The sequence below is a fragment of the Gorilla gorilla genome, chromosome 22 (assembly GCF_029281585.2).
Source record: "Gorilla gorilla gorilla isolate KB3781 chromosome 22, NHGRI_mGorGor1-v2.1_pri, whole genome shotgun sequence".
NCBI lineage: Eukaryota > Metazoa > Chordata > Mammalia > Primates > Hominidae > Gorilla > Gorilla gorilla.
In genome coordinates, this window is record NC_073246.2 from 35746529 (window position 1) to 35763006 (window position 16478).

The 16478-nt window shown below is 51.2% G+C and overlaps 1 protein-coding gene across 6 annotated transcripts in view; it reads left to right on the top strand.

Moving 5' to 3' along the window:
- The window catches only part of ITSN1 (intersectin 1), a 258350-nt gene that overhangs the window by 202576 nt on the left and 39296 nt on the right, over positions 1–16478 (top strand). For all 6 annotated transcript variants that reach the window (XM_019017661.4, XM_019017665.4, XM_019017662.4 and 3 more), the window contains 2 exons: positions 11073–11194; positions 13035–13141. In XM_019017661.4, coding sequence (XP_018873206.1) covers positions 11073–11194; positions 13035–13141 — 229 coding nt within the window. The remainder of the gene's footprint in view (positions 1–11072; positions 11195–13034; positions 13142–16478) is intronic.

Here is a 16478-nt window from a genome sequence, read left to right on the forward strand (position 1 = left end):
CTGTGCTTGCAGAGGGGAAACTGGGCTGACTGGTTACGGAGCTGCTCTACAGGAGCCTGCTCAGTGTTCTTTATTCTGCTACCTTTGAGTCACCGTCATGACCCGTCACGAAAGTCCAGGCTTTTGTTGCCCCCATGGCTTTCCAAATGGCCCTGTTGAAAACATCCCCTTTGACCCCCCAAACCACTTTATGGAAAGGTCCATTTTCATCATGGGAGTCCCTCCTCAGAGAGAGTCAGAACCCACATCTGGTGCCCACTGTGGCATCGTGGGCCCACGTCAGCAGGAAGGGATGGGGGTGCAGGCAGGCAGTGTGGGCAAGGAGCCTCCCCCAGCCTTAGAGACTGCATGACTCAACCCCCCTTGTCTACCTCCCAGGGATCTTGTGTGCCCACATGTCCAATAGGGAGGTGGTGCTTGGGTCCAGGGACTTCCTTCATCATCTAGCCTCACTCTGCTGTCCAGTCTCACCCAACCCAGAACCTTCCCTCCATCATGTCAGCCTCCACCACCACCCCAGAATTCTTGAGTCTCATTTAAGCCACTGGTACGCCTCAGCTGCAAATGCCTTTGCCCCACCTCCCCTGCCTTTCCTGCCCACCTGCCTTCACCTCTCCTGATTTCACTGCCACCTCTCCTGCTCCATTAACTTGTAACAACTCAGCTGTTTTCTGAATTCCTTATCACACAGAAAGATGACTAGATAGAAAGGCTGATACAGAAATACATAGATACTCTTACCTCCCCAGTTAGACTGTGAGCTCCGTGGAGGCAGGGCCCAAATCCTGTGGTTTGTTACGTCCCCATTAAGACCTCCATGGTAACAACACTAATGAACAGCGATGGTACCTTGCCTTGTGTAGTTGTCTTATTGCAGGGCACCCTGCCTCCCTGCTGATTACAAACCAGAGGGCAGGGCCTGCCTCCCACACGTGCATATCCCCATGGCGCCTCACTCTTGCCAGTTGCTCAGGAAGTGCTGTAGCAGACAGTCCTGGGCTGCCCTTCTACCTGCCTGTTGTTCCATAGGCTTGGTCCTTCCTCCCCAGCTAGGCTGTGAGGGGCAGGACACGTCACAGTGTTCATTCTCCCCGCTGCGTGTAGCCTGGAACCCAACACAAAACCTGTGCTTGAGTTTCCCTCCCCAGGAGGAAAGGAAATTGTAAACGAGGCACCATCGTTTACAAAATAAATTCTCATGAAAAGACCCCAAAACAGGAAGTGAGCTTATGAAGCATAAGGATTGTTCTTCATCATTCTTATAGCCACCTTCAGTACTGTCTATTTATGTATGTATTTGGTTTTCTGTCTCCCCTACCAAAATGGAAGCCCCACAAAAGTAGGGGCCCCTGCGGATCTATGCAGCCGCTGTGAATGAGCAGGAAATGTCATGGCTCATGTTGCCTCTTGGGTTCCTATGGGATCAGTTTGTTAAGTTAGGAGAGACCGACCGCAGGCTATGGGTGCTTAGACCCTTCTGAAGAAAGTTCCATTGAGATGAGAAGTCCATCTGCCCCTCTGGACAGCTCAGAGCTGGTCTGGCCTCCAGAGCTTCCTGTGGGCTGGGGCTGTCCAGGAACCAGTCAGCCAAGGGTCATTTTCAGAGAAGCCCTGGCTGCCTTGGCCTAGACTGGCCACTGCCATCCCCCGCCAGTCCCCACCAGCCCTGCGCTCCAAGGACAAGCACAACCTCTCAGCCTGATCTTGTAGGCATCTGCTGAGAGAGAAAAGCGTAAGGACCACCCTCAGGCCTGCCCTTTGAAAAGCTGGTGGTTTCCTCATGATTCCATTTCCTGACATATCACCAGCATAGGTTTTATTCTTGATAGGGAAGGTCACCGTACATCGCTGGGATCTGCTGTTCCATTCATAAGATGAGGGCGTTGAGCAGAGAGAGTAGCCTTTGAAGCCATAGCCCAGGCCTGGGGGTCAGTGGTGGCAGCATGGCCTGAGGTGCAGCTTCAGGGGGCCCGAAGAGCAGAGTGTCAGATGGTCTCTGGGCTCAGAGAGATGGCGTTCTGTGGTTACAGCCATTGAGCCTCTTGGACAATGGCTTGAGTGACCTGCCATGGGCTGGATTCAGCTCAGCAGTTGTGGCAGCTCTCATGATCCCTGGGCCTGGACGGATCAGTTTCCAAATCCCACCCGCTTTTCGCGCCAGGTGTCTTGATTTCCAGGCCATCTTTCCTCTGATCTCCTGGCTGTACATGGGAACCACATGGGAGCTTTGCAGATAACAGATGCCTGGACCCCACTCCAGCCAGTCCGGTTTAGTTGGTCTGGGGTACAGCAGGGGCACTGGGATTTTTAAAAACTCCTTGCGTGACCCCAGTGTGTGGCCAAACTCCAGGGCCACAGCCCCGTCCATGCCACACACAGCTGCCACACTGATCCCCTGAAACCCAGCCAAGACCTTCCCAGCTCCGCAGCCAGCGCCTCCTCGACTGGACTTCCCCACCTGTTAGGGCTGAACTGTGTCCCTCAGATTCACACGTTGAAGCCCAGGACATCAGAATATGACTTCGTTTGGAGACAAATTCTTTAAAGAGGTGATGAAGTGAACACGAGGCTGTTAGGGTGAGCCCTAATTCCATCTGATGGGTGCTCTTAATAAGAGGGGGAAATGTGGACACACAGACGCTGGAGATGTGCATGCACAGAGGAAAGACCCTGCCGAGGAGAGAGGCCTCAGGAGGAACCAGCCCTGTTGTCACCTTGATCTTGGACTTTGTATCTTTAGAACCATGAGGAAGTATATGTTGTTTAAGCTGCTGGGTCTGTGGCCTTTGTTATGGCCGCCTGAGCAGATTAGTGCACCAGCGAGGAGGAAGAGGCCTCCGGGGAAGAGCATGAGCTCTAGGGTCAGACTCCCTCTGCCATTTATCAACTGACTTACCCTCCCTGTGCCTCAGTTTCCCTGTCTGTTCAGTGGGGGATAACAACAGTATAGCTACCGCATAGGATTCCTGGTGAGGATTCAATGAGTTTGCACATGTGCAGCACCCGGCATTGTGAGCGCCGAGTGGCGTTCCACGTGAACGCCCATGACTCGCCATCACGCAGAGACTGCTTCCCTCCTCTGCACCTGCCCCCAGGGCTCCACGCCCCCGACTCCAACTTCTATTTACTCCTATTCTTCCTCCCTCCATTTGAATCCCTCACCACTGCCTGCCCCCTCACCACCGATATTAGCCTGCTGAAGTCCAACTCAAATTCCTCCTCCCCTGCTGAATATTTTCAAATCCTTCTCATCAAAACAACAGGCCCCCTTGAATTAGACCTAGTATTTGGCCGAGTGTGGTGGCTCATGCCTGTAATCCCAACACTTTGGGAGGCTGAGGCGGGTGGATCACCTGAAGTCAGGAGTTTGAGACCAGCCCGGCCAACAGGGTGAAACCCCGTCTCTACTAAAAATACAAAAATTAGCTGGGCGTGGTGGCATGTGCTTGTAGTCCCAGCTACTCGGGAGGCTGAGGCAGGAGAATCACTTGAACTCAGGAGGCGGAGGTTGCAGTGAGCTGAGATTGCGCCACTGCACTCCAGCCTGGGTAACAGAGCAAGACTCTGTCTAAATAACAAAAACAAGAACAACAACAAAAAAAAAAACCCTAGTATTTGGCTGGGCACAGTGGCTCATGCCTGTAATCCCAACACTTTGGGAGGCCAAGGCAGACGGATCACTTGAAGCCAGGAGTTCAAGACCAGCCTGGCCAACATGGTGAAACCCCGTCTCTATTAAAAATACAAATATTAGCTGGGCGTGGTGGCGCATGCCTGTAATCCCAGCTACTCGGGAGGCTGAGGCACGAGAATTGCTTGATCCTGGGAGGTGGAAACTGCAGTGAGCCAAGATCGCACCATTGCACTCTAGCCTGGGCAACAGAGCAAGATTCTGTCTCAAAAAAAAAAAAAAAAAAAAAGACCTAGTATTTGATACCACAACAGAGCAACTACAATAGTAATTTAATTGTACATTTAAAAATAACTAAAACAGTGTAATTGGATTGTTTGTAACACAAAGGATAAATGCTTGAGGGGACGGATACCCCATTCTTATGATGTGATTATTACACATTGCATTCCTGTACCAAAATAGCTCAGGTGTGCCATAAATATATACACCTACAATGTACCCACAAAACTTAAAAATAAAAATAAAACAAAAACCAACAGGCTCCTCCTTCATATTCCAATAAAAATGCATTTGTACTTTCATTATAACATGCCAGTCTGCCTTTGTACCCAAAAAACTTATTAACAGGAGCTACTCATACTACAGGAGAGGGCACAGTGAGAGCAGGAAGTCAGGGGTGGGACATAGAAGGAGACTGGGATGAGCTGAAGCATACCTACCACAGAGGATGTAAAGCTGTGCCAGGAATTCCAGTGCCCATTATAAAGCTATGAATGATACACCCTTTCACTCTCCGAAATATGCATATTTATGGAAAATTAAGAGACGATTTATCCCTGAGAAGAATTTGATCTTCACCACTTCTCAGCAGTCATTAAACTGCCTGGCAACCCCTGTGGACTGGATTCCCCTCCTTGGGAGAAAACAAAGCTTATTTGGAGTCACACGGGCACTTTTAAGCATCTGGGTTACATCTGAATGGAAGCCTCCCGAGGACCCAGCTAAATGGGGCAAGATGTGTCACCAGGACAGGCTGGGTGGGATACCTGAGCTCTGCTGGACCCACGAGGGTCTCTGGTGCCTTTGGGGGCATTCCTTCCCCTCTCACCTCTGTGCCCACCGGCTTCTCCAGACCCCATTAAAAATCGCATCTTGAGGATTTGCAGCTCCGAGGTCTCAAGGACTGATAACCTTTTGGAGTGATGCCCTGTGCAAAGTGCCTGCAACTCAGCAAGGATCCAAGTTGGCCTGGGACGCCCAGGTCTAGCAACCAGCAGGCTCCCAAAGGACAAGGACCCGGACTGCCTCCTTCTCACTGAACCCCGGGGCCGAGCGTGGATGCTGCTTCACAGCAGGAGTACACAACTTCATGGCTTGGAGAACGCTGGGGTTTCAGACATCAGCTGCAGGGTAAAGGGACATAGTGTTTGGCCAGAGAACTTTCTTCATGTCATATCCATGTGGCTTCATCTGCTTTTCCTACACGACAGGCCACCCACACCTACCAGGAGAGGCCCAGGATGTTGAAGGGAGTGCAGTTAGATTAATTTGCCCGGGAGAAGCCAGTGCAGCCCTGGGGTTCATGGGCTCACCTGGCAGGAGAGACTTGGTCCATGGGGAGAAGCCTGCAGTATAGATGGGACCTCCAGGAGCCCAAGTAGCATAGACCCTGCTGATCCGGGGCCATTGAGCCAGAGGATTTGGGCTGAATGTCCCCAGAGACAAAAGGGAAAGGTAGATCCTTTCCCTTAAAGATGAAAGCCATCGCCCGGGCTTGCTTATTGCTCTCTCTCCTGGTCCTTCCACATGTTGTTTCTGAACTCTTGTTCTGGCATCACAATCCCCGTCACCCTGTCATCTGGCCCTTCCCACCTTTCCACCTTATCTCTTGCAGTGTCTCCGCGTCGACCTGGCACCTGGGTGAAGGCTTGCTCTTGCTGGTGCCCATAGCCCCCAGTGTATGGTCTTGACCTCCCCAGCCATATGGAGACCCAGCCTCAGGAGGGCCCCTCGAGGAAGCCTCCCCTTAGCACGAGGAGTTGCTCCTTTCTGAGGTCCTACTGTCTCCACCAGCACAGCACACGGGCTCTTTTTTCTTTTCTTTTTTTTTTTTTTTTTTTGAGACAGAGTCTCGCTCTGTCACCCAGGCTGGAGTGCAGTGGTGCGACCTCAGCTCACTGCAACCTCCACCTCCTGGGTTCAAGCGATTCTCCTGCCTCAGCCTCCCGAGTAGCTGGGATTACAGGTGCCTGTCACCATGCCCAGCTAATTTTTGTATTTTTAGTAGAGATGAGTTTTCACCATGTTGGCCAGGCTGGTCTTGAACTCCTGACCTCAAGTGATCCACCTGCCTCAGCCTCCCAAAGTGCTGGGATTACAGGTGTGAGCCACTGCGCCTGGCCTTCGCTCTTTTTTTAATGCTTGCTATTTTAATTTCTTTTTTTTTCTCGTTTTTTTTCTTTTTTCTTTTCTTTTCTTTCCTTTTTTTTTTTTTTTTTTTCTGAGACAGGTGCTCGCTCTGTTGCCCAGGCTGGAGTGCAGTGGTGCAATCATAGCTCACTGCAGCCTCTATTTCCTGGGCTCAGGTAATCCTCCTGCCTCAGCCTCCCAAGTAGCTGGGGTTACAGGCATGTACCACCATGCATGGATAATTTTTAAATTTTTTGTAGATATGGGGGTCTCTCACTATGTTGCCCAGGCTGGTCATGAACTCCTGGGCTCGAGCAATCCACCCACCTCTGCCTTCCAAAGTACTGGGATTACAGGCATAAGCCACCAAGCCCAGCTGCTTGCTATTAATATTTTTAATTTAATTTTCCTGTTGTGTCTCTCCCAAGATTGTGAGTTTCCCTGAGGACAAGGACAGTATCTTGCTTATTTCTGCGTCTCTTGGACTTCAGAGGAACTTAATAAATATTTATGGACCACCTTATTGTATATTTTGGCCCCTTTCATACAGGAACAAGGTCTGTTTATTTGCTTTGCTCAATGGGCAACTTGCTGTGGGGGCTGGCTTTGTTTTCAAAATTCTGCTTCTCATTGGGAAAGGTAGAATAATTGGAGGTGTGGAGATGGGTGAGGTGCACTTTTTACCCTGAATGCTCTGTAGCCCTTGAAATTTTAATAATCAGCGTGTGTTTGTGTATTACTTTTGTAATAAAACAAGTTCTTGAAATGATGCTGTTCATACAAATATCAGTTGAGGGAAGCAAGATGACCTTTTATTGGTAAGGTTTTTTTTCCCCGTGATTTTCTCCAGGGCCTAGACTCAAAAAATCCTTCCAAAAGGCCATCACATCTCTCTCCGTTTCGTAAATGTGTATAACTAGGCAACATCTAAGGGACGGCACACAGATTAGGAATTTTATGTGGGCTGTAATAGGGGATCATTTGTAACCGCCTGGAGTCATTTGCAATATTATTTCAGCTGTGTGTGGATTTCAGTTAGTTTTGAGAATCCTTCTGTCACACCAAGATGTTCATGGAAAACCATTTGATGTGTTTTCTCCTCTCGTTTTTCCCTGGGAAAGGGGGCCAGAAACCATGTTTATCCTAGGACCCAAAGGAGGAAAAGGCCACGTCCCTCCACCCCTAAAGAAAACGCTTTTATTTGAAATGTCTTTTCCATTTACCCTACTTTGAATAATGGAGTTTTTAAACTCACTTGTTTTTCTAAATATTAAATTTTCAAAGGAAGAATATTTTTGAGTTCAAAGTGCCTATTTCAAATCTTTAATGGCTCTCTTGGTCTGGCATTCACCAGCAAGTTTTAAAGCAGCCTCCCATGGGTCAATTTGATGGCTAAAAAGACGATTCCAAGCCAACATCATTGGCACATAATGTAGAGAAGACTCTCCCCACAAAACCTTTACTTTTCATTGTGTTCTGCAGTGGCCATTGGGGCCATCCCCCTGTCTCCAGGCAGGGTGGTAGGTGGACCTGCGAGAGGTGGAATTTGGTGGGGGCAAGCAGCCCAGACTTGCCCAGCGCTTCCCCTAACCTCCAAGCTCCATCAGCTCTGACTTGGGCCTTGCAAAGTGTTTGGACCAGAGCCAACACTACCTGGAGCAGGAGGCCACACAGAAGCCCTCCAGCTTGTCCCCAACTGGCCCCAGGCTCCTGGGATTCTTGGACAAATGGCCCAAATTTACCCTGAACCTTCTGCTGTTGCTCTGGCTCTGAGCTTCTTCACAACCTGCACCGTGTAAAACTTGAAGACTCAGAAGAGCTTCTGAAATCCAAAGCAAGCCAGGACTTTTCCCCATAGGTCCTTCTTTCCGATTCCTCATCATTCTACGCGTGTCTGCTGGTCCCTCGCACCTCCATGCTGCAGACTGGAACTCTGATCGGGTTGTCAGTTTCAAGTAACGCTAGTGTTTCTCAACAGGGTGCTCCTCTATTGGCATTTGGGGTGGGCAGTTCTGTGTCCTGCATGTTGTGGGTCACTTAGCAGCCCTGGCCAGCCTGCCAGATTCCACTATGACAACCAAGAACACACTCTCAGCCCTGGGACTGGAGTGGGATGCAGTGCAAACCTCAGCCTTTGGGGAGTGGGGACAGTATTGACCTCAACATGGTGGGGAGCAGTACCACCTTCAGCGGAGGGTGGGGCACTACCACCCCCTGTTGAGGACCACCAGACCCCCAGGTTCTTGGCTATGCCCTGGAGGGCAGGAGTCTCTCCTCTTCTGTCCTGAATCCCCAGCACCCAGAGTGGTTAGTCCTAGCCTCATAGTAGGACATCAGTAAATATTTGCCCAATGAATGAATAAGATCTATGAACAGTCTTCAAAAGGGCCTGTGAACCCGAAGAAAGTGTGCCCTAAATGTGTGCATTGTACACATGTATTCGCTGCAGCAAGAACCCATAACATCCCTCAGATTCTTCAAGGCAACTGTGGGGCATCCTTAAAGGGACATTCAGAAAACTGGCCCAGCCAGTGGCCACTACTGGCCTGATGTTTCTGTAGCTGCAAACATCACCACACCGTGTTTGTGTGGTGACTTTTAGAGCTACCACTCTGTGTCAATATTCTAATCTCCCTGCAGAAGGGACGGACCATCCTGAACACTCCAGGGACTCTGCTTCCGTGAGAGGGCATCCAAGTTGCCTAATGCAGGGGCTGCATTCAGCCCTTCAACAAGAAATGGCCTGAGGCCCGGGCCCTTTCACTCACTCACAGGAGAGTGGGGTGAAAAGAGGGCAGGAACAAGATATGTTTCCCCCCAAACTCGAGTGTTTCTTGGGTGACCTTCCCAATAAAAGTCAAAGAACTCGGAGACATCACTCAGCTTGCCGCAAACCCAAGCTCACACAGCAGCTTGGCTGAACTGAATGAGTGAGCCCCGTGGCCTGCCTCCTTCCTGAGAGTTCGTTGTTGGTGCAGCTGTTTTAATAAAAGACAATCTATGCCCTGAGGCAGGAAGAACAGTTGGGCCAAACCCGTGGCTGAGCAGAGGGCTCAAGCTCAGACACATCTGCAGACCTGTGCAAAAGTGCGAGCTCACCTCGCAGCCCTGGGGAATTCTGCTTGACCTCAGGGCAGGGGACTCTGAGTGAGGTCGAGGGTGTTGATATAATGATGACTCATTTCTGCTGCTTTCCCAGCATTCTCCTGCTGGTCTTGGGTTGTTCCTGTCCCAGCAAGAGAAGCTACAGCATCCAGAAAGGACAATTGGCCCAGAGAAGGGACAAAACCAAGGGCTGGAAGCACCACAACCTGAGAGTTAACCTCTAAAGCAGCAAAGCATTTGCCAAGAAATCTCTGATATCATTTGCCCCAGAGGGATCATACAATTTGCAGAAGCTTTCAGCATATAGGCTAGATCAGTCATGACCCCAGATAACTCCCTTGAGAGAAGATGGAAACTCGAGGAACCCCTGCTAGGCCAGAGCAGGCTTCTTGAACATTAGTGCGCCAAAAAACAATCCCCTGGAGAGCTTGTTACATCACAGATGCCCAGCCCCGAACTCCAGAGTCACTTCAGCCGGGGCATCTCTAGCGAGCTCCTAGGTGACGCTGATGCTGCCAGCCTGGGGACCATGCTTTGACAACCACTGGTCCCCAGCAGGGGGTTTTGCATTGTGCTCCATTGCGCCCCCTTGAGGGGAACAGAAGGGATGGGAAGAACAAGTAAAGGGGATTCAGCCCGGACCCTCCCACCTACATTCGGGACACCTCTGGGTCTGTCTTCCAAGGCTGGCTTCTGTGATTAAATAAAGAACCTCTGATAAAAAGGAGAGGTGGGCCCAGGCCTGCACATGGGATGCTCCCAAGAACCAAGCCTCCCTCCTGCTCATTCCAGTGTGTCTGGGGCAGGAGGCTCAAACGTTCAAACAAAACCCCAAATAACAAGCTAAGTGGGCAGAGTCATGAGTGAGCCCCACTTCCAGTGCAGGCACCATCTCAGGGCAGTGGAGTAGCCCTTCCCCTCAGGCAGCCTTGGCCTCCGTGATGGTCTTGTGCCAGGCTCTCTGCAGTGGGAGGGACTACCCTGTCTGTGGCAAGCTTGCTGCTCAGCTGCCCCAGGGGCCAGGCAGCAGCCTTGTCCAGGAGAGTGTGCCCAGTGCTGTCTGGAGGCACCCTGCATCTGCCTGGTCCCCAGGACCATCAGAGCCTCAGCACAGCCACCTCATCCTCCACAAACCAACCTCGACATGGATAACCCATGGCCTCCTGGAGCTCGGGGATAGAGCACAGCCTCTGCAGCCCAAGTCTCAGGGTTTGGCTCTTGCCTTCACCACTTCCAAGCTGAGAGACCTGAGGCCAGTCAACCTGTGTAAACCTCAGTGTCCTCGTCTGTGAAATGGGGATAATTCTAGTATAATACTTGAGCATTAAATGCAGTTCACCACCTGACATGGTTGTGAGCCCTCCAGAGTTTTGGCCAATCGTCATTGAGTGTTTTGTTTTCACATTATTTTCATGTTTCTGATGAAGCAGGAGTGTGCCGCCTGTATCAGTTTCTAGGGTGCCCTAACAAACGACCACAAACGGGGGGACTTAAAACAATAGGAATTTATTGCCACACATTCCTGGAGGCCGGAAGTCTAAAATGGAAGGTGTTGGCAGGTGCCAGCCTCACTCTGAGGGCTCGGGGTGTGTCTTGGTTTGGAAACACATCACTCCAGGTTCTGCCTGTCTGTCTCTGTCTTCTTCTCATAAGGACACTGATCATATAGGGTCAGGACCCCACCCTGAGTATGACTTTATCTTAATTTGATTATATATGAAAATACTATTTCCAAATAAGGTAACATTCACAGGTACCAGGGGGTAGGGCTTCCACATATTACTGGGGAGGATACATTTCAGCCCATGACCCCACTGGACTGGAGCAAGGCCTCAGGGCCCAGCAACCACGAGGATCTTCCGTGTGAAGTTGTGTGGGCTTCCCCAGACTGTGCTAAGTTCTCCCAAATGGTTGTGTTTTCCAGGGTGTTCAGACTTACATCTCTTGGATATGTTGACCCCAACTGAAAGAAAGCGACAAGGATACATCCACGAGCTCATTGTCACCGAGGAGAACTATGTGAATGACCTGCAGCTGGTCACAGAGGTAAGGGAGCTGGTGGGGCAGGGGGCAGGGCAGGGGGCACGGCAGGGGGCGATGACGGAGGGAGAGGGGAGGGTTCCATCAAGGAGGTCTATGTCCTGATTCTGAGCCCAAGAAACTTTCTGATGTTTGAGGAGCATCTGGATGGCAAATGCTATAGGAGATTGTGACCGCAGAGACGGTTCATTGCTTATCCATGACCAACATTCAGTCATTCCCACAGAGGAACAGAGATCACTTAGCCAAGGGCAAGTGAGTCCCTGAGCAGTTGATGGATGGAGTCATGTGAACTGAGAGTCTGGAGTCCACGCTCTACTCAGAGCAGCTGCAGCTCAGCCACCAACCAGGAGGTGCCATGGAGCCAGCCACGCTGCCCTCCTGCCCCGCAGTGTTGGCATCTGGAAATGGGGGGCCATCTGGCTGCTGTCTCGAGTCATTCCTGCCATATATTACCCTGAGACAAACCTGTCACTGAGAATGGCAACGTTTCCTCCCAGGCCCCCACAAAACCCCCTGACCTGAATGATGCCTCCTCATCTTGTCAGTCCTCCCAGAAGGGCCCTGGCCACCTCATCCAGAACTATGGGGAGATGCGGAGCCGGGCACTCCTGCTGCTCAGCAGGCCTTTTTTCCACGTCCATGGGAAGATGCCATATTGGGAGACAGGGATTTGCAGAGATGGACCTGCAGTTTGGAGAGTGCTGTGATAGTCTGGAAACCATCACACCAAACGGGTGTGAAACCATCTTGTCCGATAGTCTTAACATCCAGGAAAGACGCAGCAGGGCTAGCCGCTGTTGGAGGAGTACAGGGTGGGTTGTTGGCCGCAGGACCACCATTAATACTTAGGAAGCATTGATGCAAATTCAAAAAGGTGCCCTTTTCTCAAGGTGTTTGACTGTTATTAAATATGCAGTTCAGGATGTCCAGAGTGCAAGTGTCACTCCTTAGATATGGCTCCTTTTTGCACTCTGCAAAACGCACCACCGTATGTGGTTGCCCTGGTACATGCCGGGTTCAACGTCGGCTTAAGGACTCCTGTGGAATAGGGCTCCCAGGGAGCAGCCGCAGCCCAGCCAAGTTTATGTCGAAGATGGGCTGTCCCCTTCCCTAAAGAGCCTTCAGAAGCGCCTCCTGTGGGAGAAAATGACCTCCTTGCAGTCGGGGGCTTGCAAGTGGAACACGGGGTTCCACTGAGATCTGTGATTTACTGAGAGTTGCTCAACCACACAGAGCTTGGAGGGGCTCATTCATTTTCCAGAGCCCAGGAGAAGGGCAGCACTCACCCCCTTGTAGCGGGCCTGCAAGTGGTGGGTCTGTCCAGGGTCAGCCCAGGAGGCTGAGGACACAGCGATGGAGTCAGTCACCGAGGTGGCCACTGGCTTATTAGAGGAGCTGCCGCCTGGGCTTCTCCTCTCAGAAGGCCCTCGGTTTACCTATGCAGATGAAGGGACTGTCCACAGCCACCGGCATCTTTAAGCCCCGCTTTTCACGCCGGTCCAGCCCCTCCCAGTGCGCAGGTGAGACCGCTTAGCCTGCGTGCATGACTTGGTACCGGCCTCCCTGCTTGTCTGGTGGAGTTAAGACCTGTCTCCTGGAGACTTCAGCTGCCCTCCTTCCCCTGTAAAACAATGCAGGCCCTGCTGGGGACCCCCCTCCAGTTTCCAGGGCAGAGGAGGGGCTCTCTGCTTCAGAAACTGCAGGAAAGCAGGCGTTCACCTCTGGGCCTCTCTGCCAAGGTACAGACACCTGAGCCCTTTCCCTGCTCTCAGCGGATCGGTGTGTGAGTGTGCGAGTTTTAAGCTAACTGCTTTCTGAACTGCTTCGTTTTCTGCATCTGTAGATTTTTCAAAAACCCCTGATGGAGTCTGAGCTGCTGACAGAAAAAGAGGTTGCTATGATTTTTGTGAACTGGAAGGAGCTGATTATGTGTAATATCAAACTACTGAAGTAAGCCTCTTCTCTAATCCCCAGCCTGGCTTGGCCTCCTCGGCTCTCGTGCACTCGCACCTCTGTGGGTCTGTGTGTCCTTCTTGCATGCTGCCCTGTGCTTCTTTCTGGCTTTTTTTTTTTCTTCTCATTGCCACTCACAAACACCATCACCCTTTTGTGCCTTCATGCTTTCTGGAAACGCACTCCGAATCTCTCATTGCAAGAGTAGGTTGCCTGGGCACCCCAGAGCCTGCTGTTGGGTGAATTACTGTGGTTGTGAATTTCCAGGGCTAGGGCGACGCTGGCTCCTGATGGTGCTGGCTCCCTCCTGGGGCGTGGGGCTGCCCCCTCCACGCTTTCCCTCGGACGCGGGATCCCATGGGGGATTATTGGTCTTTTGAGGCATTCTTGGCCCTGCAGATGGAAAAATGTGGAACTGTTCACTGCCTAACGTCAGCAGTTCCTCAGGATCACTCCGGGAAGCTGGCCCTAGGCTGGTCGTATTTTCTTCCAACTTTAGTTTGCAGAGGCAGCTCCAGGGCCAGGAGTCAAGAGACCTGGGTTTGGATTCTGACTTACTCACTGCCTTTCCTTTTTGAGCCTTAGTTTCCCCATCTGTAAAATGAAAGGGTTGGATTCGATCATCACAAAGGTCTCTTCCAATTCTTAGAAAAAAAAAAAGTCAAAAACCAAAATCTGTATCCACCACGCTCTCATTGTAACATCACTTGCTAGAACACAGATTAAGTCACAGCCTGCAGGGCGCGTGATACTCCCTGCTGGGAGGAAGGGCCACCCACTTCCTGGGCCCGAGGATGGAGGGCAGGCTCCCAGAACCTTGCGTCCATTCCTGATCTTCATCCGTATCATTGGGAAGCCCCCATTTCCTAAACATGGTCTCTGCATTGTTCTTATAAGGTAATTTCAGGTCCCCACTTTCCTGAGCGTGTGTTTGGGAGTGGATGAAGGGATGGAGAGGAGGTGTGGAGAGGTGGACATGAAGAAAGATACATAATGTCTGCTGGCTTGGTGCTCTAGAAGACGAATGATCCAAGGTGACATCAGGCAGGCTTTTAGAGAAGGTCTGGACTCCATTGCCCGCGCCCCCCGCCACCCGATGCCGTGGAAGCCTTTCGAACTTAGGTCTGGCATCAGACCCTTGGGCTCACATCCGCTATTGCCTCTGGCTGTGTGTCTTCCGGCAGGTCACTTTGGTCCCTGGGCCTCAGTGTTCTCGTCTGCATAGACAATAGCTGGGCACAGTGGCTCACGCCTGTAATCCCAGTGCTTTGGGAGGCCAAGGTGGGTGGATCACTTGAGGTCAGGAGTTTGAGACCAGCCTGGGCAACATGGTGAAAACCCATCTGTACCAAAAATACAAAAAGTAGCCGGGTGTGGTTGTGGGTGCCTGTAATCCCAGCTACTAGGGAGGCTGAGGCAGAAGAATCGCTTGAACCCGGGAGGCAGAGGTTGTAGTAAGCCAAGATTGCACCACTGCACTCCAGCCTGGGCCACGGGAGTGAAACCCTGTCTCAAAAAAAGAAAAAAAAAAGAAAAGAAAAGAAAATATACTTGTAAGTTAAAACCTTTTTCCTTGGGCAGCTATCAGTGGGGGCTGGGGGAGGCGGGAGATGTTTCTGAGCTTCCCAAGTAGCCCTTAGAGAGGGCTTCCCCCACTTCAGGGTTGGCCTGAGGGAAACTGGTGCTGGCCTCAGCTCCCCATACCTCTCTGTTGTCTTTTAACCCCCGTCTGGGAAGAAGCAGCCTCTTTCTTGAGCTGTGTGGGGGGCCAGGCCTGCGTGCTTCTTCCTCCTGTCGACTCTGACTTGCTCCACAGTTGTGGAGGTGGGAACTGACAGCCCTGTTACGGCTGAAGCAGCGAAGCTCAGAGAGGCTGAGTGACTTCCCTAAAGTCACACAGTAGGGTGGCTGCTCTGTGGATGATGCCTAGGTCCCGGAATAGAGACTCCGCCCAGTCCTGCCCCCATGGAAAAAAACATGGGCCCAGAAGTCAGACATCCCAAGTTTTTGTCTGGGCTCCGGCCCCTTCTAACTAGTTTTGGGCATTAAGGTGGCAGTCATGGTGCTTGTCCTGCCTACCATGCATGGTCATTCTGAGAGCAAGGGATCGGGTGTCCCAGGGGCACGCCGTCCATCAGGGCGCTGATGTGTACATGGGCTGCCGGCTTCCCTCCATCCCAAGGTTCTCTATCCCCGTTCCTCTGATTCCCGGATTAGCTTGTTTGGACTAACTGGCTCGTGTCTTCATCCTCCAGATAAAATCTTATGTTGAACCGTAGCCTTCTGGGGACCTGATTTCTTTTTCTTCTTTTCTACATTTTACTAGAAAAAATCTCAAACATACAGAAAATTTGAAAGAATTGTAGAGTGAACACCCACATCATAAACTGGACAAAGAACATTGTGCTGTATTTGCGTGGCTGCATAGACATAATGTCTTCATGCCAAGGAATAACTGTGATGAGGGGAGATTGAGGGCTCCTAGCAGCCGAGAGAGGGAGGCATTTGAGGATAAGAAGTTAAGGCAGCAATCCCTGGAGTGCCACCAGTGAGCGGCTATATGTCTGCTACTCCTGATCCTACACACCTTGTATTTGGGGGGTGGGGCAGGGGGTAGGGCAGTTATCAAACGAGTCAACAATAAATAAATAACATGAAAATAAAAAGGGCTAACTGGGACACATGGACTTCCTACTAATGATGCCTCATTGAGGGTTAGAGCAAATGGCTGGCTCTCTTGCGAGGAAGCTGAGACCTGAGAAATGTGCCTTTCATAGACAAGGTAGGGCAGACAGGTCTAGAACCTTTTTATATCCAGAGCCTGGAGCAGGACCCTCAAGACAGCTGTCAGAAATGATGGCAGAAGGGTCGGGCGCGGTGGCTCATGCCTGTTATCCCAGCACTTTGGGAGGCCGAGGCGGGTGGATCATGAGGTCAGGAGATCGAGACCATCCTGGATAACACGGTGCAACCCCACATCTACTAAAAATACAAAAAAATAGCCAGGCGTGGTGGCAGGCGCCTGTAGTCCCAGCTACTCGGGAGGCTGAGGCAGGAGAATGGTGTGAACCCGGGAGGTGGAGTTTGCAGTGAGCTGAGATCGCACCACTGCACTCCAGCCTGGGCGACAGAGCGAGACTCCATCTCAAAAAAAAAATAAATAAATAAATAAAAAAGAAACCTCATCTATACTAAAAAAAAAAAGAGCTGTGTGTGGTGGTGCATGCCTGTAATACAAACTACTCAGGAGTCTGAGGCAGAAGAATTGCTTGAACCCGGTGGGGGCAGAGGCTGCAGTAAACCAAGATTGTGCCACTGCACTTCAGCCTGGGCA